The 23,047-nt window shown below is 45.2% G+C and overlaps 1 protein-coding gene across 1 annotated transcript; it reads right to left on the bottom strand.

Annotated features, from left to right (window-relative positions):
- Positions 1-296: 296 nt before the first annotated feature.
- Positions 297-22,812, bottom strand: LOC137668127 (SLAIN motif-containing protein-like). Its single transcript, XM_068409427.1, has 8 exons — positions 22,745-22,812; positions 19,777-20,504; positions 9,796-9,932; positions 4,284-4,424; positions 2,384-2,701; positions 2,015-2,152; positions 1,540-1,858; positions 297-354 (listed from the first exon to the last, which is right to left on the bottom strand). The coding sequence occupies exons 2-8, from the start codon at positions 20,484-20,486 to the stop codon at positions 297-299; spliced, it is 1,821 nt and encodes a 606-aa protein (XP_068265528.1). The 5' UTR covers positions 20,487-20,504; positions 22,745-22,812.
- Between the last annotated feature and the right edge of the window lie 235 nt (positions 22,813-23,047).

The raw sequence follows: 23,047 nt of genomic DNA, 5'->3' as shown, positions 1-23,047 counted from the left end.
CTAAGAAAGGTTTTGTGATGAGCCTTCCTGCAAGGAGAGGTTGATGTGAAATAAGGCTATTCTCAGTCTTCCTGGGAAGACCTGTATTTCAGTGCTGTTCTGACCAGTGGAAATGCAGTAAAAGCAGTTGTCTGTTCCACTACCCAGAGGTCAGGCTCATGGCAGAACAGCAGAAGGTGAGGACAGTCAGCCTTCAAGAGGAGAGGAACTATTTACACCAGGGTGAGGGGCTCTGGAGTGTTGGTTCCCCCCCCAGCCAGCTGGGGGTCTGCTCCAGCGGGGTGGCCGGCGCTGGGTCAGTAACACCCCTCCTTCCAGGAATCGTCCTCAGGGGCCTGCGCTGACTGAAGGAATCTGCTTGAGAGACAAAAATCCAAAGGTCACTGACAGCTCCAGGCAGCAAAGTCCCCAGCGAGGTGGTGATGGACACAGGAAGGGGTGTGGGAGGTTTCACTTTGCATTGGGCTTCTGCAACATCTGTCCTCTGGCCCTGGCAACATCTGCCTGCCCCAGGTAAGCTGCTGCGGGCTCACACGTCACCAGGAGGGCAGCAGGACAGACACAGCAGGCAGCTCAGGGACACCAGTGACTTACTGGGTACAACAGGGACATATTTATCCATCTCTGCTAAGTTATTAACACTGGTGGGGGTTTTTCCCATGACCCAGTCCAAGAGAAATATTTTTTCCCCTGTAGGTGTGACTAAATAATCAGGTTGTATTTAGAGTACTTCTACAAATTAAGAGTTTAAAAATTCCCTTTTGAGTATTTATTTTTAAATTAAGTAGGTGCAGTTCAATTTAAGGCTACACCAGGACATTAAAAAGCAACAAGTACTTATTGCTGATTGGTCTGATACTGAATCAACACCCACTTCGAGTCCTAGGCTAAAGACTAAGGAAGAAAAAAAACCACCCAAATACCAAACTTACTTATTTTGCCAGTAGCAAAGTTACAGAGGCACCAAAGTGGGTCATCAAGAAGATTATTATATGAACAGTGACAGTGTATTAGTCTGTTGGAAGAGTTTTTTCCCTTCCCCAAACCAGATGTATGCACCAACTATGTGCCATAATGTGCATTTCTTACACAAATAAGTTTGAGCCTCAGCCTCTTTGTTGTCCTGGATAATTAGTTTTGTTTAAACAAAGCACTTGTTTTTTTTACACAGATGGAATAGTGAACTGTGGACTGGTTTGGTCCCAGATTCCGTGGTACAAAGGGTACCTCACCCAGCAGCTGCTGAGTCCCAGCCTGGCAGCTCCCACATACACACACACAATTTTATGTGGGAGGTATGTACAGGAGCTGCAACCCTTTGCTGCTTGACTGGGGGCAAAGTACTTAACGGCCATGAATCTTCCAGCTCTGTCCTGCCCTCTCCTTCAGGGCTCCCCAACCCTCCACCTGACGTTCATCAGTAGCCCTGACCCAACTCTACACCCATGTCACACTTCAAAATCCCAGATGAACATCGTTTATTTCACAGATCAGAAAGGCACACGTTCAAGTCCGTGAGGCTGGAAGTCTCACACGTACCTCTTGGAGGGTGGTGTGGGCTTGCTCTTGGGCACCGAGATTCCTCCAACAGACCCACGTGCTTTCATGGGTGAATTTTTCGCCACAGTGACCATATTGCTGCTTCTGGTAGTGCAGGTGCTGCTGGCAGAGCCTGTATTCAGCGAGGACGCTGGTGGTTTTCGAACTCCACTACCAGGGCTTGTGTAACTGCAGGCTTTTACGGGCTGCCTGGGTGTTAGCAGGGAGTTTGTGCCTGACCCTGCCTTCAGGGGCTGTCGCACTGTTAAGGGAGGCTGCCCAGCACCGGAGGAATACCTGAGCTTACTGGGAGCCAGACCTAGAAACGGAATAACAAGAGGAAAGAAAACACAGTTAAGAGTATTTTAAGAACCCTTCAGGGTCAATGGCCTTCTAAGGGCCTTGGGTTTAGTCCAGTTGTTCAAAGGCACCCGGGAGTGACCCCCAGCGGGGTGGCAGCAGGCGCCGCACTGACCTGCCGACCGCTGCTGCGTCCTGGGGATGCGGCTGCTCAGCCCCTGCAGGTCTGACTCCAAGCTCCGACTGCTCCGCACAGACTCCAAGGCTCGAAGGCTCGTCCTGGCCAGGTTGGGCATGCTGTGGCGCATCTCCTCTGAAAGCAAGAGCAAATTCTCTTATTTGCTGCTTCTGGCGGTGATGGAGATGTAGAAGGGTTTAGGCTATCACTTGAAAAACACACCCACTTAAAGTAGGCAGTGTGTAACTAATTCTTAGCTGCCATTAAATAACTAATAACTAATTCTTAGCTTCCATATGCACTTTTGAAGTGTATATGTCAAAATTATTTTCACTGGCTCACATCAAAAGCTCACAACTCGCTCACCTTCGCTGTTTGCATACTTGAGCCGGTCTTGCATGGGGCTTTGCACAGCTCTCCTCGGGGGTCGGATGCGGGAAGCAGATGACCTGCCGTGATCTGCGCTGGAGGAAGGGGACTGACACCGGGGTGAACTGAGCGGGGATGGCGAGTATCTGTGAGCGCTGCGGTAGGACAGGGAACAGTCGTACTCGTCCTCGTCCTCGAGGCTGTACGTGTCGAACTCCTGGTCGCTGTAGGTACCTCTGCGCAGAGAGTGAAGGGAGGCGCTGGAACTGCGCCGGGAGACAGAAGCGGAGCTGGAGGCACAATCCTGACGCAGGCCTGGGGGTAGAGGGCAACACGGCTCACAGTCACCCTGCTTCAAACCAGACAGTCCTTACCCAGCTGCAACACGAGCTCAGAAAAAGTGCTTTTATCAGTGATTCATTTCACCTTGGAAGGAGTCAGGTTAATAACTCCCTTTACTGAAGACACTCCCAGCATATGGAATCTCTAAACTGGAATGGTGTCACCCGTATCAGTACTGTTTAATTAGAGCAAAGAGTTAATATTCAAACTGACCTGAATTACCCTGTCTGTCACATACACAAGCAGCTGTCACTGTGGACTATATATTGCCACACAAACTTGGTTAGGATAACGAGGTATAGGGGCTAATTTACAGTGTGTTTTAGTTCAGTGAATGACGCACCCACCAGCATTTCAACAGGTTAAAACAAAGATCTGAACTTCTGCCTCCAAGTGAAGAAAACATCTGATTTTTATTGGCATCTACAGTGCCTCTGTCTGGTTTACTTACAGATCCTCCCCCATCTTACGCCTTTATTTAACTCTTCTTGCCTAACAAAATAGAAGCAACTTCCTACCAAGAAGTAATTTAGCAAAGTTGAAGGGACTTTTGAGAAAGGCGTCAGTTAAAGTTCTGAAAAACCCTCTTCTCCGTGCACTCCTTTCATGGCAAGGATTAAAAAAAAGCAAGCGTTCCTCATTCTTCTCCCTTCACAATACAAATATGAAAAGCTTCCATCGTTCTGGGGATGAAGCACTTTCCATATTTCACTGGAAACTTTGTAACGTGACAGGATTTCCTTGACATTTTTTTTTGAAGTGATCACAAAGCATAAGAAAATATTCAAGTTTAGAGAATAAAAAAAGGCTGTTGGGTGCTTTATTCACTGTAATCCAACTGTGCTCAGGTGTAATAAAGTGATAACAGCATTTGTCTTTTGCTCTTTTTGGTTTCATATTGCAATTCCTGTATCACAGTATATTTTACAAAGGCACAGTACTAAAAGTAAGTAAATGTTCTCCAGAAGAGACACACAGAACTTCATTCTCTATTGCCTGTAAATCAAATTAATGATTAATCTGCACAGAGCAACAGATCCAACCACTTTGTTCCACCTTGCTCTTCAATTAGGACCTCTTCCAACTCACACAAATTTTCAAGCAAAAGGTTTTTCTGGGTTATTTTTTCAGCTGTGTCAGTCACACAGCTGCTCGTGTTTGCTCAAGTGAGGGGACAGCAACCACATGGGCAACTGTGAGCTGCTGCTGTTTAAACTGCCACCATTATGAACCTGCTGCACGTGAAACATCACCTGTACTTCAGAGACAAGCTGGATGGAAGAGTTTTGAGGATTTAACAAAGTGGGGCTTTGGATACTACCTCCAAGACTATCCTCTGCTTTAAGAGGTGTAATCTTAAGAACGTTACACAACTGCTAAGTTTAAGTGGCAGTTTGGGTCTGTAGATTTTTAAAGGAAGCCCCTGCAAATCACAAACATTTCAAACGATCCATTCTTTTTGTTGGGGAAAGAGGGGAGAGAAGAACAGCTGGAATCCATCGACATTTCTCTCCAATCCTAAAACTGTAACGCAAAGGAGACGGCTGTCACATACTTTCCTCCTGAAGGCGTGCCATAACCTGGACGTCGGTCAGGTCCTGCAGTTTGTACCCCATGGAGATGGAGTCGTCAGACGTGCTCAGCTCGCTGTCCACGGACGACTGGGAGCTCAGGGCAGAATGCATGCTCAGATAACCTTTGGGACGGAAGGACAGGAACAGAAAAAGCATTCAGACATCCACATCCAAAGCAAGGATGAGCAGCAGAGTGTTTATTCCGGTAATAAAGTCAGCGCAGTTGTGAAGTTGGGGTATGGCTGCTAGAAATAATAATTAAGAAGTTGGAAATTACTTGAGAACACAACGCTCAGTGTTTTAACCTGCAGTTTTCTGCAGACAGTGTCTCTGTGCACAGAAAATATTGTGGACTTCTGTCCAGAAGGTGGCAAAGGGATGCTTGGTAATTCTGAGCTTAGAAACATCCTTCCAAAGCTCAGTATTATTTCTGCTTATTTGAGAAAGGGGCAACTATTGATCTAGATATTAAGCAGCAAAATTATACAAAGTGTTTACTAGGGTGTTGGTGACAAAGGAGTAAAAGGATCCAACTGGCTTTCACAGCACAGTACCTCAAAAATCAGTCCTGCAATCTGCTTATGCAAAGTAGAGTTTACACTAGATTCCCTCCTCCCCATTCCTCAGGTTTATCCATTTTTTTTCTCCTCTCATCATAAACCAAACTCTCTCTTACAGGGAAGGACGTAGCTTGGTCATACAAGCAGGTCATAAAAAACAAGCTGGAAGGATCGTTCCACCAGGGGAGTTTTTCCAGGCATTAGGAAGAGCAATAAATAATTTTCCTTTTGAAGAATAATAATAAAGATATCATCACAATCATCATTAGAGTGCAAACTTTTACCTGTTAGTGCTTTTTCTTAAGTCAAGCAAGTCAGTATTTTCCATGGCAGGAGAATACTACTACTTGCTACTGAAACAGAGAGACGAGAACAACAAAAAACCCACCATTGCTAGAAAAATTTTTGGAAGCACAGAAAGATTCAGGAATGTAAAACCTCTACATGGCAAATGTGCTTATCTAGGCTACACGGTACAAAATACCATAATATTTTGAATTTTATATTCATTACTAATTACTAACCCTTGAACACAGACACCTACTACGATGTAACTTACAGAGCTATTTTAGGAGAGTACATCACGACCTTAACATAATTCCAAGACAAGGTTGCAATTAGTGCTATATAGATCCAGACCTGCTAAAAAAAACAAATTAAACCCCCTGATCTGGCAGAGGATCAGATAAAGCCAGTAGATATGCAAGAGTCTAAGAGCACTTAGCATCACTTTCAGCTAGAGCAGGCTTAAGAAATACAAATCCTGCTCAAGCAGGGATTCGAGATCATCACTTAAATAAAAAGCAACAAGCAACCCTTGCAAAGAATGGTTAATTCCAGCCAGGCAGGAAAAAGCAGCAGGTTGCCAACATTATTTCTTCAACCAGATTTGAAGAGTAATAACTGATGAGACAGAAAACACACGTTTGAAGTCCAGGCGTAAAACAAATTTCTTACACAGACACTGAGCAAACTGCTTTGTACCAGTAAAGCCTCAGATTCCTAAACTGGAAGTTTTTCCAGTTTAAGGTGCTTACATGATACAGCGACAGAAATGTGACTGTAGTGTAGGGGCGTGTGTGTGTGTTACACAAATACACACTCCACGTCAAGACCCTCCACAGCTGTAAAACATAATCCCATTTCTTTCCTTCTGTGTCAGGAAAAGACGTCGTAAGCAGCTGAAATAAAGCCAACGTGAGAGCAGGGATTGCACCTGTAGGATGCAGTATGATGGATAAGCAGGTTTCCTGCTGTAACTAACACCTTCTTTAATATAAAATGCTGTATTTTTAATACAGCTTTTTAAAAAGCAAAGCTCCCAATTCAGCTGTGAGTGTTTAGTTTGGTTGTTGCATTTCAAATTGCAGGTCTGCTTAAAAACAGCCAAGGAGGGGAAGAAAAACATTCACGTGCTTTCATCAGTAAAAACTGGTGTGGCTCAACATTGCAAGATGAACTGATTATGGTTTTCATTACAGAAACTTCAAAATACACATCTGGATTTTGTAAAAGGGTTTTGTTTAGTTTTCAAGGGAAGTGACTGTTAAACATTTTTCATTTGAACGGTAGGGAAGCTCCATTCTTCTTAGAAATAAAATTAGATTGGAGTCACCCAAGTTGACAGTGAACTTTAAACTCATGTCAGCACTTACACAAGTCACATGGGAAGAGCCACCAAAGAGATGAAGTGAACTCCTGTGTACAATCCCACACGGACAAAGCCTGTTCTATACTTGGCTTTTTACTGGGTACCCTTGACAGCTTCAGGAGATCTGCAGAGTGAATGAAGAAGTCTAGAAGTTGCCCAGACACTTTGGGTTTACATACCACTAACTGTTTCTGTGTGAAGAGGTGGTCAGACATCTCGACTGCCAACCAACCTCATATTAAAAACAAGAACTTGATGTAGAGATTTTTCCCTGCAGAATTCAGCTTGCAAAAATAACCAGTCCTCCGTGCATCTCTCTGTTTGCAAGAGAGATAAGTGTTAATTTCTATTTACAGCAGAAAACCAGATCTCAAAAGCTACCTGCAGCTGTGAGAACATCCAGGCTCACAGACTAAATGCAAAGCCAGACTTAGGGCCAAGCCATTTAGGAGCAGCTTCATTACCATACCCTCAAATACAGGCTTCTAACAAGAACTTTGTGTAAGTTGCCTCTAAGGTAGGAAATCTTACTCCAAACACAATTCAGTCTGGTGGAAAGCTTTTGTTATTTTGTGTTTAGCTGCATGCTCAGCCAGTTAAAGGCATATCCTGGAGACTCCATCTTTTATCGTAAAGCACGAGGCTGCTTTCCTGTTTGCCTACATTAATCAGTATTTTCAAAAGAAACTTCAGAAACTCTCAAGCCAGAAAACTGAATCCAAGTAACTTCATAAAGTTAACACCTACATATGATAACATTATATTTTTTTGCCTCAACAGCTGTTTTCTAAGTCACTTAAAATTAGAACAATTTATAAATATATAGAAAGTTATAAAAACAAAACCATGAAATAACTACAAGACATTTAGAATGCAAGGAGGTTTTCTCCCCCGTAACAGATAAAACCTGGGTCAGTAAGTGACCAAATTAAAAGGAGAAAACCCCATGGGCGGACTCGCATCTCTTGACAACTTTTCCCTGTGTCAATTAGTAATACTCCTTGCATTTTACACACTACAGGTTTGCACTGCTCTACTGACATGCCATACCTGAGCTGCCACAGGTTAGTAGTGCTTTGTTAGTCGATTTGAGATGCCCGGGAGAGTTTAGTGCATTGCTACAGGAGCCTGTCTCTGTATTCAAGTTATGAGCGCTTGGTGATGCCAGTGGACTGCAATACAGGTTTTTCCATCTACTGGGCTAGAAGGAAAAATACAAAAACAGCCATAAAGGTTATCAAATTATTTTTAAAAACAAAGAGCATAAGATTAAAGAAAGGCATAAGATCAAACAAGATTAAATATTGTAACAGATGTACTTCAAATAAGACATCTTGGTGGTGTCAGTTACAAGATGTAGGAAGGCAAAGGCAGCGCCTGTTCCCTTGCTCACGCTCCCCTTTAACTTGTTTTGTCACTTCTGAAGGATTCCAAGAATAACTACTGACAAAGCTGGCTTTAAAGAAGCCACACGTTTCTGAAAGCTTCAGTGTTGGTCTTCAAAGACAACTTTTTTCATAAATATCTGTCCCTTCTACACCCCATCTTCATTTTAAAGAACTCCACGGAACTTTGTTTACACACGTGTTACTTTGAATTTTTACTGATGGAATCAAAGCAGCATTAACACACAAAAGCCACGCCTTTCCACTAAAAGGAGAGCAAATCACTATGAGAAACAACCGTTCTGAAATATTTATTCAGCACGCAGACTCATTTATGAGTTAATGAAGCCATCAAAACGAAGCCAGGCAGCAAAACGTCGTGCATCTGTGCTTACTGAACCTGGAATAAGCAGCTCCAAACGCTAAGGAATGACTCTGTCTGTGATCTGTGTGTATTCAAGGGGCTGCTGAATTGCCCACCGAACACTTACCACTAAGAGTAGCTAAGAAAATAATGAAGACTCACTACATAAATAGTCTTATTTCCCCCACAAATACAAGGTCAGACTATTCTGCTTAAAAAGGAGTGATAGAGTACAACTACAGCCTGATACAGACAGAAAGCAAAGAGTTAATCAAATGAATCTTCATTCAGATTTTTAAGCACAGAGGGTTTATAAAAGTAAATAAACTTCCAGTTATCTCAAATCAGGAATTTCAAGGCTAAACTCAAAATAAGCCTGATTACAAGCAGTGCCAAAACACTGTTAGTATGTAAACTTAAAACAAAACCAAACCACCAAACCAAACTGAAACAAACCAGCGGCCCCTCAGACTTCAGATCACCGAGGTCAAATTGAAGACAAACCCAGGCAGACAACAGCTCTCGTACCAAACCTGGGGATGTGTTTTCAGCAGTTAAGAACATCACTGAACTTGAAAACATTAATTCTCCCAGAAACTGCACTTTTTCAAACATTAACCACAGCTTTTGCGTTTAGATGTTCTCGAGTCAAACGAGACAGAGGAGGTTGCAGCATGTCCTGCTCTGCAGCGCTCCTCAGTGACGAGTTGTTAGAAAATGAGGGAACGAGTCAGCCCTCCAGCTGCAGGGTCAGCCTCGGAGCGCTGTGTGATACAGAAAGCTACACAATACAGCACAGGATTAGTCACTCCAGACCCCTCAGCCTTGGCTATCAGCAGTTCAGCCCAGGACTCGCACATTTTGCCTGCAAACCCAGAATGCTTTGAAAAGCCAAAGGCAGGATGTCCACTGGGTGGATTCCAGGTGATGTGCTACAGATAGGTAGAAACAGAGTCACCGACTCAATCAGGTTGGAAGAGCCCTCTGGGCTCATCGAGTCCAACCATTGCCCTGACACCACCATGGCAACTAGACCAGGGCACTAAGTGCCATGTCCAGGCTTTTCTTAAACCCCTCCAGAGATGGTGACTCCACCACCTCCCTGGGCAGCCCCCTTCCAATGGCTAATGACCCTTGCTGAGAAGAAATGCTTCCTAATGTCCAACCTGACCCTCCCCTGGCGAATGTTTGTGTCTTAAAAAAACCACAGACAAAACATCACAGTTCAGTGTGTTTCGTCTATTCCTTGTAATCAGCACCGTTTTCTCAACGTTTACAGAACGATCTCTTACCTCCACCAGCTGAGGCATCACCAGTGTAAACCAAGAGCAGGGAGGATTTTGTACAATAACAAACACGGCTGTACAAGCAGGCCCCAAGAGCACAACATCTGATGTGCTGCCTCTGCAGATATTCCCCACTCCAGCAACCGCAAACTTCGTGTCTCCTTCACTTTTACTGTTTCTCAATAATGCAAAGCACACAACTGGAAATGAAAGACACTGGGAGCAGCAATGCTCATGGTTTACACACCTTGGTCCAGTCTGTTCAGAAGAGTTCGGCAGGCTGCTTCTGTCTCGGGGCTGGGATTGTCCAACACCTGTCGGCACCACTTTAAAGGCGAGTCCGTCTTCGGATCTTGGGTAGATTTTCTTGGGGACACATAGAGCCTTTGCAAGGATGGAAAGGAGAGAGTAAAAAAAAAAGGAGACAGTAAAATTGCTCATTAACTCAAAGCATACAGCCTCCGACGTAGCATCTACTAAAGCATGCCTAACAGTAAGGGATAGGAAAGTTACCCAAATTAAACACAGGGGAAAAAAATCAAGTTTAAGTTGTATACTGTGACCCTTATGTCCTATCCACGAAAGCAATGTTTAGCTAAAATAAAACATACAAACAACTGGGATATTTAAAGTATTGTACCAGTATCAAAATGTCCGTCTAACACACAGAATCAATGAGGTTGGAAGAGCCCTCTGGGATCATCGAGTCCAACCATTGCCCTGACACCACCATGGCAACTAGACAGGGCACTAAGTGCCATGTCCAGGCTTTTCTTAAACCCCTCCAGAGATGGTGACTCCACCACCTCCCTGGGCAGCCCCTTCCAATGGCTAATGACCCTTGCTGAGAAGAAATGCTTCCTCATGGCCAACCTGACCCTCCCCTGGCCAAGCTTGAGGCTGTGTCCTCTTGTCCTATCGCTAGTTGCCTGGGAGAAGAGGCCGACTCCCACTGCGCTACAACCTCCCTTCAGGTAGTTGTAGACTGCACTAAGGTCACCTCTGAGCCTCCTCTTCTCCAGGCTAAACACCCCCAGCTCCCTCAGCCGTTCCTCGGAGGTCAGACCCTCCAGACCCTTCCCCAGCCTATCACCCTGTTTCCCATCCTGTACCCAGGTAAGGGCGAGTATAGAAATAATCGACCCCAAAGCTGTACCGACGCAGAAAGCTGTCCCAGACCCCCAAGATTTTGCAATTTTAGGCTATCAGATTGAGAAGCTCTGTATGTAACAGCTCTCAAAACGATATTTTTCAGTGATTTTACAGCACCCTACTGCGATGACTCCCACAAGGCACCACAACCCCCTCCCCGTGCTCGCTCTGCGAAGGTCGCCTGCGATGTACTCCTGATACTGTCTGGGTCCTGGGGGATGGCATACAGGCAGAAGGTAATTATTCTCCATTGCTTCTTGACATGCCACTCATGACTTCACCGATCTTAATAATATCCCTGCCCCTGGCCAGACCCATCTTCTTCAGGGAGTAGAGATTCAGTCTCTTCAGTCACATCTCATACAGAAGCTTTTTCATGCCAAGCTTTACACAAAGCCACACGCAAATAAGAAAATCCAAAAGCTAATTTGCTACTGACAAAATAAATGCTGAGAAACACGAACACAAATATTCCTGAATGCACAACGTTATCTTTTCTGAAAGACCCCACAAGCCTCTCTCGCTGCATTTCTGCACGGTAAATGAGCATTACAGCCACTCAGACCCAATAAGAGGCAGCAAAGTGCTCTCTCTCTGGATTTATTTTCCAGTTCAGACCAAAAAAGCAGCAATAAAACCATCAAACAAAAAAGAGGCCAACAGCCTCCTTAGGGCAGGTCACGCTGTTCTTCACGTATTTTAGGTTAAGGGAGAAAATCCTGCTCTACTTCTGCCCAGCTCCTTCCATGCTTCTAATCATGTTTCTACCCAGGACTGTGTCAGCTGAAAACGATAACACTTGTTTGATGGCCAGAACCCTTTCCACGTGGAGGAGGGCAGGGTGTCCGTGTCCTCTGCAGCCTGCCAGAGCACTCCCATCTTCCAGCTGACAAGTCTATTGGCAAGCAATGGTCTCACTAAACTCAATTAAATCAGCACAACTCAATTTTTCAGAGCACTGACAAGCAACTTACAAAAAAAAGAGGAATTCTGGTTTGATTTCACAGCACCAGGTTTACTATTTGCCTTTTTAAGTAGCTTTGGGGAAGGGTTCAACATACTTCATGAGATAACTTCTCAAAATCTGCTGGCAGAGCTTATTCTCCTGGAGCGCTGCACCCCACCAGCTGAGAAGCTAAACCAGAAGTGAATATTTTTCTGGACATAATATTAAGAACCAAAAGCCACCTTTCACCAGGGGCTATCCCCACCCAGCGCCATCATCCATGAGCCACCTGGCCACTGCAAGCGCCCAGGTTAATGCAGCATCACATTTCTAGCTGGACTAAAACTGCCTTTCATCTGCAAGAGGTTTTTACAGAATCACAGAATCAATGAGGTTGGAAGAGCCCTCTGGGATCAACGAGTCCAGCCATTGCCCTGACACCACCATGGCAACTAGACCAGGGCACTAAGTGCCATGTCCAGGCTTTTCTTAAACCCCTCCAGAGATGGTGACTCCACCACCTCCCTGGGCAGCCCCTTCCAATGGCTAATGACCCTTGCTGAGAAGAAATGCTTCCTGATGTCCAGCCTGAACCTCCCCTGGCGAAGCTTGAGGCTGTGTGATAAGCTGAACTCACCCTGCTCTATTTAAAAATATGCAGAATTTTATTTCTGGTAGTTTTATCCTCTAAGGCTGTTTGATTTGTCAGGTTAACTTAATCCAATAAGCACTGGAAAAAATGTTCTCAGGCATGCCATTAAGGACATATTTGACTGCCAGTTTGCAAGTCAGCCAAAGTCTTTTGGGTTTAACAAATCCCTCATCACTGAACAAGCTTTACCTTGCATTTTGCGCCTATAGCTCAGCGGTTTGGGTGTGAAGCATGTTCTGTTTAAAGGGCAAAAGGTTCGGCTTTGAATATTTTCTATTGTCAAATCACAAATGACAAGTTATTTAGATAGTTACAGGGGCTAAACCAAGATGCAGAAAGTAAACATTTGGGCATATATTCTCAATTTGATGTATTGGGGTGTTGCTGCATAATATTAAATAAGATTTTCTTCGGCTTCTGTGAGGAAACCCTTAGATAAAGCATCTCTAGTTTTGCTTACTAGTGTATGTGTTTCACTTCCCCATATAAAGTGTTTTCTGAAATGCACCTCTGGTCAGAGCCAAGTAGTTTTAGTTGTGCAGCAAGCACAACATGAGTTTTCTTCCTTTAAGAATGCAGGCACTCAAAAATAAATTTGTGGGATTCTTCACGCTTTATTCTGACATATTCCAATGTACTGAAAGCAGAGCATCTTCTAGAGATACTATTTTTCTTTTGGGGTCAGTGTCACAGGAGGATTAATGGGAGTTAATGGCCACTATTGTCTGATTTTGAAAATGCTGCTTTAAATAAAAACCCCCAAGAATCTAGAAAATACTAGGACAACTTTCTCAGCTTGCACTGAAAAAAAAGCATCTTCACAATGTAGTAACACCTCAGATCAATTGGAAGAGTGCAAGCCAGTACTGCCTGAGAATTTAAGATCCTGATCATGCAGAATATTTGCACTTAGTAAATCTATAGATCTTAAGAAGAGAATTCAGGCTGCAGAAAGCTCTGTAACTAATACATTAGTAAATTAAACTGAAAATAAAATGAAGCTCAGTTTTTAAGACACATGCTTGGTTTATTACACATCGTCCACAGCACTTAGCACCAGTAGCGACAGCGGTCCCAAAAATGGCAGACATTACACTGATTTTCAGACCTTTGAGTTGCAAGGAGAAAGAGACCTGGGGTAGCTAAATATGTTTGAACAATTCAGGTTTATAAGATATGTCTCCATAAAGTGCTAAGAAGGCAGCTAATTCTTCTATAAAGCGTGGATTTCTTCTCAGCAAGGGTCATTAGCCATTGGAAGGGGCTGCCCAGGGAGGTGGGGGAGTCACCATCTCTGAAGGTGTTCAAGAAAAGCCTGGACATGGCACTTAGTGCCCTGGTCTAGTTGCCATGGTGGTGTCAGGGCAATGGTTGGACTCGATCATCCCAGAGGGCTCTTCCAACCTCATTGACTCTGTGATTTCAAAGAGATAATGCATTCATTTTCCTTTCCTTTATATATCAGACTTCAGAGAGTTGATTTTCAGATTTATTACTGTGCCTATGCTGTTCTAATCTCAAATCTAAACACTCCTGTTGAACACAAATATCAATATTGACAATATAGCGTTGTGAAAAGCAACAGTGAAACAACACTGTCCAGGTCTTGAAATGCCAAGACGTACAAGGAGAAATCCTGTGGAATACACTCCACACAAAACCATGACAGCATTAGCCCAAGGAGAGGTTTGAGCCTTTATTCCCAAGAAACAGAAATTGGAAAGAGAGGAAAAATATTGTACTGCAAAGCCCAGAAGAGGCACCACTGTCTCGTGTCTCTCTAGTGCCTAATCCTGCTGAATGCAACACCAAAACTCCAGTCACTAAGTCACAGCAGCTCTAAACATCGCATTAGCTTAATCTCATGACACAGCCCAGAGCCTGTAAGATGATCAAAAGGCACCTCGTGGGACAAGGTAAGAGCTGTATTACACACGCCCTGCACCGGGGTGCTGAGCAGCAGCTGTAGCAGTCTTGCAGCGACACAACAAGGCTTTTCCCCCTCGCTCTGGCAGCACAATTGAGCTCACACATTACCGGGCCCACACCTCATTTTACAGGAGGAACCGTGAGCCAACACCTCAAGCACTTCATTAAGAGCTCAGTCGCTTTAAGCCTCCACCATCAGTTTAACCCGAAGGGTCGTGTTTTGCACACAAGCCTCAGACAAGCAGGTGGATTTTTCCTTTCCGATTACTCCGGCACTGGTTACTGGCAACAAAGCTGATGGCAATTGTCTCCATTTAGCCTGCACCCAGGGCTAAACAATACCCAAGTTGTTCTATCACTCAACACCCGTCCCCAACCAAGAAAGGGAACTGGGAAAAGGAGGGAGACTCGTGGGTTGAAGTTTAAACAGAATCACAGACTCAGTGAGGTTGGAAGAGCCCTCTGGGATCATCGAGTCCAACCATTGCCCTGACACCACCATGGCAACTAGACCAGGGCACTAAGTGCCATGTCCAGTCTTTTCTTAAAGACCTCCAGAGATGGTGACTCCACCACCTCCCTGGGCAGCCCCTTCCAATGGCTAATGACCCTTGCTGAGAAGAAATGCTTCCTAATGTCCAACCTGAGGATTTAATAAAATAAGAAAACCAATATTGATGCTAATACAAAAGACACAAAGTTATACTTAGCTCATAGAGTGGTGGCAAGTTCCTCCAGGGATAGCAACCGTTGAGGACAAGGATGGAGAAGAGAGCAGAGCCAAGAGCCCCCATGCCCAGCAGCTTCCCCATTTATAGTGACCCTGAGGTCAATGTCCCAGCACACACCTGGGGGCCAGCCTGGGGCAGCTGCCCTGGGTTTAAGTGCTCATGGCCTCGATCACCAGCCCACTGCTGGGCACAGACTGGAACAACATGGAACAGAAAAGTGATTCTATAATTTTATCCCCACGAAACCAGGACAGTAATGCTATCTCAAAGCTGCGCAGAAGGGTTTTGAAGGAGCCCACCTATGCAGAGGTTGGGCACAGCGAGACACATCACCCAGACCACGGTAAGAGCGAGCTGCCGCCAGCACAAACGGGTAACACACTATCAAACCACCGAGACAATCAGGAAATGTTTCTGATGAGTCATCTGTATGTTATTTAATGCATATTTAATGCACATTTAATGCACGGAGCTAACTGATCCATTGTTAAAAATACCTCTAGAAGGTTTCCATAAGATGTCTGAGAAATGAAGACCTTGCAAACTACTGCGTGGCCCCTGTGGAAATGTACAAATTGATTATACAGAGAGTTAAAGTTCTCCCCCAAATTAGAAGCACAAGATGCCCTATTTTTCCTGATGCTATATTGGTATAACACCTGAACTTTGGGCAGAAGCACATCCTCCCTTGATGGAACTTCTCTGGAAACTTTGGTCCTATCTGTGGTGGTACAAGCAGCTAACAAGGATGATACCCTGCAGTAATTGAATTAAATGCCTTAAGACATTAATACAGAAGGCCACTGGACATGGGGCTAGGGCTGAAACACACACTCCCAGGAAATTCCTAAATAGTAATTTATTTGAGCAAACTATGCTCCTTCTTCCTACAAAGACTATTTAAGGGCACCCTGCTTGCTGCCTTGAACTTGGGGATTCAAGCAGGAGACAACACGAAGGTCAAGGCAGCACAACCTGTTTGCAGTTGAAAGACAGGCTTTTGGGAAGGAAAACTGTGAGGCGTGGATATAGCAGCAACATAGGGATTCACCTGAGTGATGTATGGATTCCTTCTCCTCACTCCACAAAAAAACAGGACCACGTTAGGCTGAGTAACCTGTACACCGTGGATGCACCCATCATATTTCACATATTGTCCCAAAAGGAACTCAGCAACTTAAAAGAAAGGTAAAGAAATGGCTCTGTGACATGGATTTGCTTGATTGTTATGTTTTTTTTTTAAAAAGCAGAACAACATACATAAAAGTTTATCTGAAGCCCCGTGTTGAACCGCTGGCAGTTTTACCACTGGGATCAAGATCTTAAGCAGCAGCAATACTGAGGAGACGTGTCCAAGGGCCTCTGTCCTTCCGTCAAGGAGAAAACCTGAAGTTGTTCCAGGTGAGGCATGGACAGAAAGTTTGGTGTTCCTTCATCAAAGGAGATGGAGGCAAAAATGGTCTAATCCAGCAAAAAGGAGAAAGAGCGTTGGAAAAGTTTAAGGCTTTTCACTTCTGCCATTTCTTTCTCTCTCCCTCTTTCATCCAGTGACACATTAATAAGAACTTTACAGTTCAGAGAGGGTTGGAATTTGAATCATTTCATCGTAATTCCAAGTCAAAATTCTCTCTCCCAAGTCTTACCAGGAAAAATAACTGACAACCAGCAAAACACAAATCACGGCACGACGAACAATAAACTAAACACACAGAAACCCACAACTTAATTCTTGTATACAGGGAGTATCTAAGGATGACAAACGCTAAGGAAGACAAACGAGGTCACAGAGTCACAGAGTCAACCAGGTTGGAAGAGCCCTCAGGGATCATCGAGTCCAACCGTTGCCCTGACACCACCATGGCAACTAGACCAGGGCACTAAGTGCCATATCCAGGCTTTTCTTAAACCCCTCCAGAGATGGGGACTCCACCACCTCCCTGGGCAGCCCCTTCCAATGGCTAATGACCCCTTCTGTAAAGAAATTCTTCCTGATGTCCAACCTGAACCTCCCCTGGCGAAGCTTGAGGCTGTGTCCTCTTGTCCTATCGCTAGTTGCCCGGGAGAAGAGGCCAGCTCCCACTTCACTACAACCTCCCTTCAGGTAGTTGTAGACTGACGTCTGCGCTACACATCACACCGAGCTCAAACAGCACAGAAAGTCGACTTTCACTTGATTGGGTCTGGAGGAGATTTACAATTTTGAACAGCTATTTGAGAAAGTGACCTAAGAAAGCAAGTCAAGGGACAGGCACCAAAGGAGTACAGAGTTACAGCTGCTGCAGGTGAGGCAGTGCCTCATGTTTCACACAAGCTCAGCCACTGCAATATTGTTTTTAAAAAAAAAAACCTTACCCCACGCAAATCCTGCTGAAGCCAAGGGAAGCAGCACAGAAACATCTGCAAGTTGGACCCAAATAAAACCAATAATTTCAAAACAGCGCAGAAACTGAGAGTGTCTGCACCTGCAGAGAGCAGTGACAAATCCTCTGACCCACTCCTTCACGGTTCTGCCTCTGCCCTCCTGGGGCAAGGGGGTTTGCAGACTTAACTGGAGGTTTCAAACCTACTCAGAAGTCATGGGGCACAAGCATAACACCACAATAGAAATTACCCTGAAGTTTGGACCTGTTCTTAAAACTAGAATGACATGAAGATATAAAAACTAAAACTTCTCTTTTTGCAGGCTTCCTGCTCCCCACCTCCCGTTTTAAACACTTTCACACTCTAAAAGAATAAAAAATGAGTTCTTAGTGTTCTTTAAGGTATAAAGCATCACCCCCTCTGCTAGATGATATTAAGGGAAAGGTCAGCAGACCAAAAGGATCAATTCAGCAGTGGCAGGAAAAAACAAAGCCACTGGGAATTTCTCAGAAATTGCCAAAAATCCTCAGTATCACAGTACACACGATGTGTTCCAATCTTAGCTACATTTTTTTTTTTCCTACTGTGTAACATTAAAAAAGGCCTGCAAATATAACAACATAGCGAGCTGTTCGCTTTGACCAACACACTGCTTAACACATTGAGATATTACTTCCACCCAGGCAGTACAAAATTCCCCCCCATCAGCAAAGCCACCGTATTAAAGTTGATGCCAAATCCATACAGCATTACGGTTTTTGTTTGTTTTTTTTTAAAAACCCCACACCACCACTGTGTTCTGGTTACTGCTGACAGAACGCATGATCAAAGGTAATTTATGATAACAGTGCTTGCACAAGAGCTCTGTAATACCACCTTTATTTAAGCTCCTTGGGGTGCCTCTTTCTAATCTGTTAGCCTTCATTAACCAAATTTGACAAGAAAACAGAAGTCTCAAAACCAGGAAGATCCTATAAGGTCTAGTGAGAAGGGTACCTGGCAAAGAAGAACCACCTTATCAGCCACCACTCAAGGAAAGGTTGATAAACGGAGCCCCTGGGTGCAGAATCTCTCCTGACTGCATTGGACAATATTCACTGCCCCTGTAAATCTCAGACACCGTCTGGTTTCTTTACCAAGTCAATATAATTTGAAGAATCTCTCATGTCACAGGCTACATAAACACAAATATAAAACTAGCTGTTTTCACTGACATGGAAATAATGAAGCCTGTCTTCCAAATTCAACTTGTTAAATATATTCCTTTTTTTTTTTGTTTGCTTGTTTTTGTTTGGGGTTTTGGGGTTGTTTTTTTTAAGAAATCTCAAAATGCTCATTAGGTATGTTTCAGTGATCAAGTTAGAGGCAGTATTTGGGGTTTAAAAGAATGCTTGCAAAGAAAAACAAACCAAAGGTGACTGGCAGTAGGAGTTAAAAACAAACGAGAAGTCACTTGTACCACGTGCAGCCAGGAGAGGCGAGTGAATGGACTTTCTGAATGCCCAAGAAAGCACATGAAGAAACTCAGTTTTGAGGAACACTTCTAACTTTATACATTCCTTTCCAAAACTAATGCTGAAAATCAGTCTTCCCTCGTTTGTCATCTCAAAAATGCTTTCCCCCTGTTTTTAATATAAGCTTGAATTTAGACCTGAGCTGACGTCATTACGTTATTGAGCTCCGGTCCATTAACACAGAGAAGTTTACCTTCACTTATAACAGCTAATGAATTTTCAGTTTAAAATCTGTTTTGTATCCAGCAACCACTCTGCAATGCTGTCTTTGCTGCCAGATTAATCTCTAGCTACACAATTTTGAAACACAAGTTTCAGATCCCTGAGGCCATCCTACAAATTAAGAACTCCAGGTAAAACCTCAAGTCATCGCTGTTGCACGAGCTGGAATTAGCCTCGAACTTTAACTAGCTTTGGAAGGGCAAGGGAAATTAATCTGCTGATTTATAAAACAAGTTCTAAACCAGGCTGCTGGTGAAGTGGGAAGTCCTACAAAGTAAGGTCAGTTGAGGATTACACCACTGATCTGTTTCAGTTCATGTCTCTAAACAAAAGAGACGGGTTAACTGCAAAGAAACAGTACTCAGGAAATGGAAATGATTTGTTGTCTTAGATGCTAGCAAAAGCCACAAATTCCAGCTGGTCTAAGGTCTCAGCCTGTGTTTTACATAAGTTTTCTGTGCTTGCTGCAGCAGTATCAGGAAGAAAAGGGGAAATACAAGCCTTAAACAGATTTTTTTTTTTAAAAAATAATGCTCTGGCACAACGGACTTAAATGTAATAGATAATGATATGATAATAAGATAATGAGAACTGCATTCTTGCTGCTAAAAATCAAAGCACTGCATAGAAATCACTTTATACCCTTAAAAATTATTGCACAGCTCAACACAGAAACTCCCAACAGCAGCAGCGTATATTACTGAAGTTCTGAAATACATACCAGCAATCTTCTTCTTCACTGCCAGTTTCAAGTTCCAACACTTTCACTTCATCCAGACCTGCGTTATTCGGAAGACTTTCTAGATCTCCACATTTTTCATTGGGGTTTTGTTCGTTTATTTTAACTGAGGAATCAATCCCTGCAATGACCAAGCTTCCCACGAGCTCTGTGCTGTTACTTGTATCCATACATGAAGAACATCTAAGGTTATCATCCGGCTTCATTTCTGCGTTACACAGGCTGGAAGACAATTCCTCAGCAGCACTGTTGCAACTATACTGCGTTCGGACCCCTAAGTGTTTTTTTAAGCAGTTGTTCTCTCCTTCCTCTTGTCTTATTTTGCTTAACTGGTTGTGCAGATCTGCCATTATCTGCAATTCTTCCTTCTCAGTTATCGCGTTGATGCTGTTGTTAATTTCCATCCCATTAAGACCAGCGTCGTGGTTACCCACACCAGGATGGATCTCACTTTGCACGTTTGTCCCAAGCACGCCCCTGCTACCCTTCGTTCTCGGGTGCTGGTTCTGGATCTCCAGTCTCCTCACCAGCTCCCGCAGCTTTCGCACCTCCTCGAGCTCTGAGCCAACCTCCTCGGGTGCCGGCTCCGTGTCAGGGCCCATGGCAGAGTTCTCCGTGGAGTCTCGTCCTAAGTCAGGCTCCAGAGCGTGATCCTGCTGTATGAGCGGGGCATTTCCAGGCACTACCATCATCCACAACGCACAGTTTCACTGCAAGACATGAAAGACATATAAAAGCTCCACAAAGATGCACAATATTTTAAGCAAACTGGAATTAAACACCAAAAATTCTGACTTTTATAAGCATAAACTCATTAGATGGGGGTACAAGGTGACTGATTTTAATCAAAATCTATTGAAAAAGAACAACTGAAATGAGTAGAAACATTTCAGCAAACACAAATTACTCATTTTGAACAGCCAGGGGGTGCAACTATTATGCTACAAATTAGACTGTATAAAAGGAAGCTGATTTAATCACACACAATAGTTTAGTTTCCACCTGTTTACAAACAAAACACACGAGCAAAGCACTGATGGAGCAAAGTCAGGAAACATCATTAGCAAGGTGCTGACGTCAGACAACGACAGCATTAAGAAAATGGTAAAAACATCCTTTGTTCACTACCAGGTTTATCCTGGAAAAGCAGAAAAAAAACCCTTGAAAACATTCCTGTATCAACTGATACCAAAGATTAACGACAATGACTAACGATGGGAACTGCAGCTACTGTGGTACGTGGAAAGAAGCACAACTAATGTCTTCAGGGGCATATTTTCCTGTTACAACTGAAGAGAGAGGCAAGCAAACCCAGCAAAAAACAGGAAAAAAAGAAAGATATCACATCACAGATGACATATCCCAGTAAGCTTCATAAAATGAAGCCATCTCTCTGCTTTTCCCGTCTCAAGAGCTACCATCCCTCCTGGTGACACAGCCAATTCGAAGTTTAAAAGACTTGATGCAGGCATTACCGCTGCATTTGAACCCAGATGTTCTGCCCTCCTCCCTTTGCTGCCTCAAAATTTGTCCCGTTTTTAAGGCCTAACTGCCCGCAGGTAGAGGAAACCAAGAAAATTAAACGTCACACAAAGTACACAAGGTTAAAAACACAGACACCCCCTCACACACACCTTATACTTAGTTACTTGTCACAGCAGTGGCTGAGCACATTTCCTACAAAATACAGTTTTGTTTTTTACTTGACAGGTTGGTTGTTTTTATTTGGTCCTCTACGTGCAAGATGAAAATTTTAGGCTTACATTTTAATTACTAATGACCACGAACAGCGCTTACAAAGAGCTGTAAGTGCACAGAGCTGACTGCAGCGTGCTGTAAACCCGGCTTTCAAAATCACGCCTGTAAGAAGCATCGCTGAAGTCATTCTGACTCGGGGAAAAAGAAATTTAATTTGTAGTTACCAAGCAATCCGATTCCTACTTATATGCCCACTTCAAAAACCTCCCTGCATACATTCTCACTAAATCATCCGATCCCTCAACGAGTAACAAAACCAGGTTGATTTCCAAAGATGTTTCAAAGCTGCTGCTCAGCAACTCGCCGAGGATGCGAGTGGGGAGTTTAAGAGTTCTCCTGTCAAAGCAAAACACAACGACCCAAGGGGGGAAAAGCGACGAGATCCGTCACCCGAAACATCAGCTCCACGGCTGAGGAGCACCAAAAACTGCATCTTCATTCAGGGATTAAAACCATTTAGCCTTTCCCACGAGTAGTAAGTCTAAAAAAATCATCCAAATAAAGCAGCAAGGATAAAGGAGGGGAAAAAATATAAATCTGCAAAACTTAATTGTATAATGGGCTAAAAAAAGAAAAAAAAAAAGAAAGAAAAAAGAAGGAAGGCGCCTTCCGAGCCGTTACTGCGCCGGAGACAATAATTTGGACTTTTTCAAGACATCCGGGTGTTCACCGGCAGGTTAACGGGCCCCGCTCCCCGCCCCTGCCCGCCGGGGGGCCAGCAGCCGCCTCCTGCGCCCCCAGCCCCGGCCGCGGCTCCCCCGGGCCCCGCTCCCCCCGCCGCGGGCCGGCTGCTACCCGAGGCGGCCCCGCTCCGGAGGAGGCTCCCCGCCGCCCGGCCCGGAGCCCCGCAGCGTGGACAGCTCCCGGTGCGCGGGCACGGAGCGGGGCCGGCCGCGCTGAGGGAGGCACCGGGCGGAGGAGGAGGAGGAGGGCGGGGAGAGGCTCGCAGCCGGCTACCGGGTGCTGTGGGGAGCCGGGGGCCGCTGGGAGGAGGCTGCGGCCCGGGTGGGAGCCCCACGGGGGTGGGGGTGTCCTGCGTGAGGAGCGGGGGGCGCCCGCGCTGGGAGGGAGCGGAGGGCTGAGGGCGCGACCCTCACGGGGCGCCGCGGGGGGCGCGGGCGCGGCCGGTCCCCGCCGAGCGGAGCGGAGGGCTCCGGCCGCCCTCGAGCCCACCCTTCCCCTCACGCGGTACCTGCCGCGGCCGCCGGTGGATGGTGCTGCCGGTAGACGGTGCCGCCCGCTCCGCCGCCGCCTTTCTCCGGCGATGCCCGGAGCGTCGCTCGCAAACGGCGGGAGGGAGCCGCCGCCGCCGCGCGCGCAGCCGGGCCCCGCCCCCTCCCTCGCGCGCGCCCGTTGCGGGGGGGGGCGGTGGCGGCGGCTCTGCGCGTGCGCGGCGGGAGCGGAGGCACCGGCGGGGCCCGGGGAGGCGATGGCGGCCCCGGACCCGCGCCCCCGCCAAGGGGACTCGGAGCTGCCCGGGCCGCGGCTCGGCTCC

Source organism: Nyctibius grandis, chromosome 10, assembly GCF_013368605.1.
Source record: "Nyctibius grandis isolate bNycGra1 chromosome 10, bNycGra1.pri, whole genome shotgun sequence".
In the NCBI taxonomy this organism is placed as follows: Eukaryota; Metazoa; Chordata; class Aves; order Nyctibiiformes; family Nyctibiidae; genus Nyctibius; species Nyctibius grandis.
The sequence above is the reverse complement of the archived record's forward strand: the minus strand, read 5'-3'. Positions and strand labels throughout refer to the sequence as shown.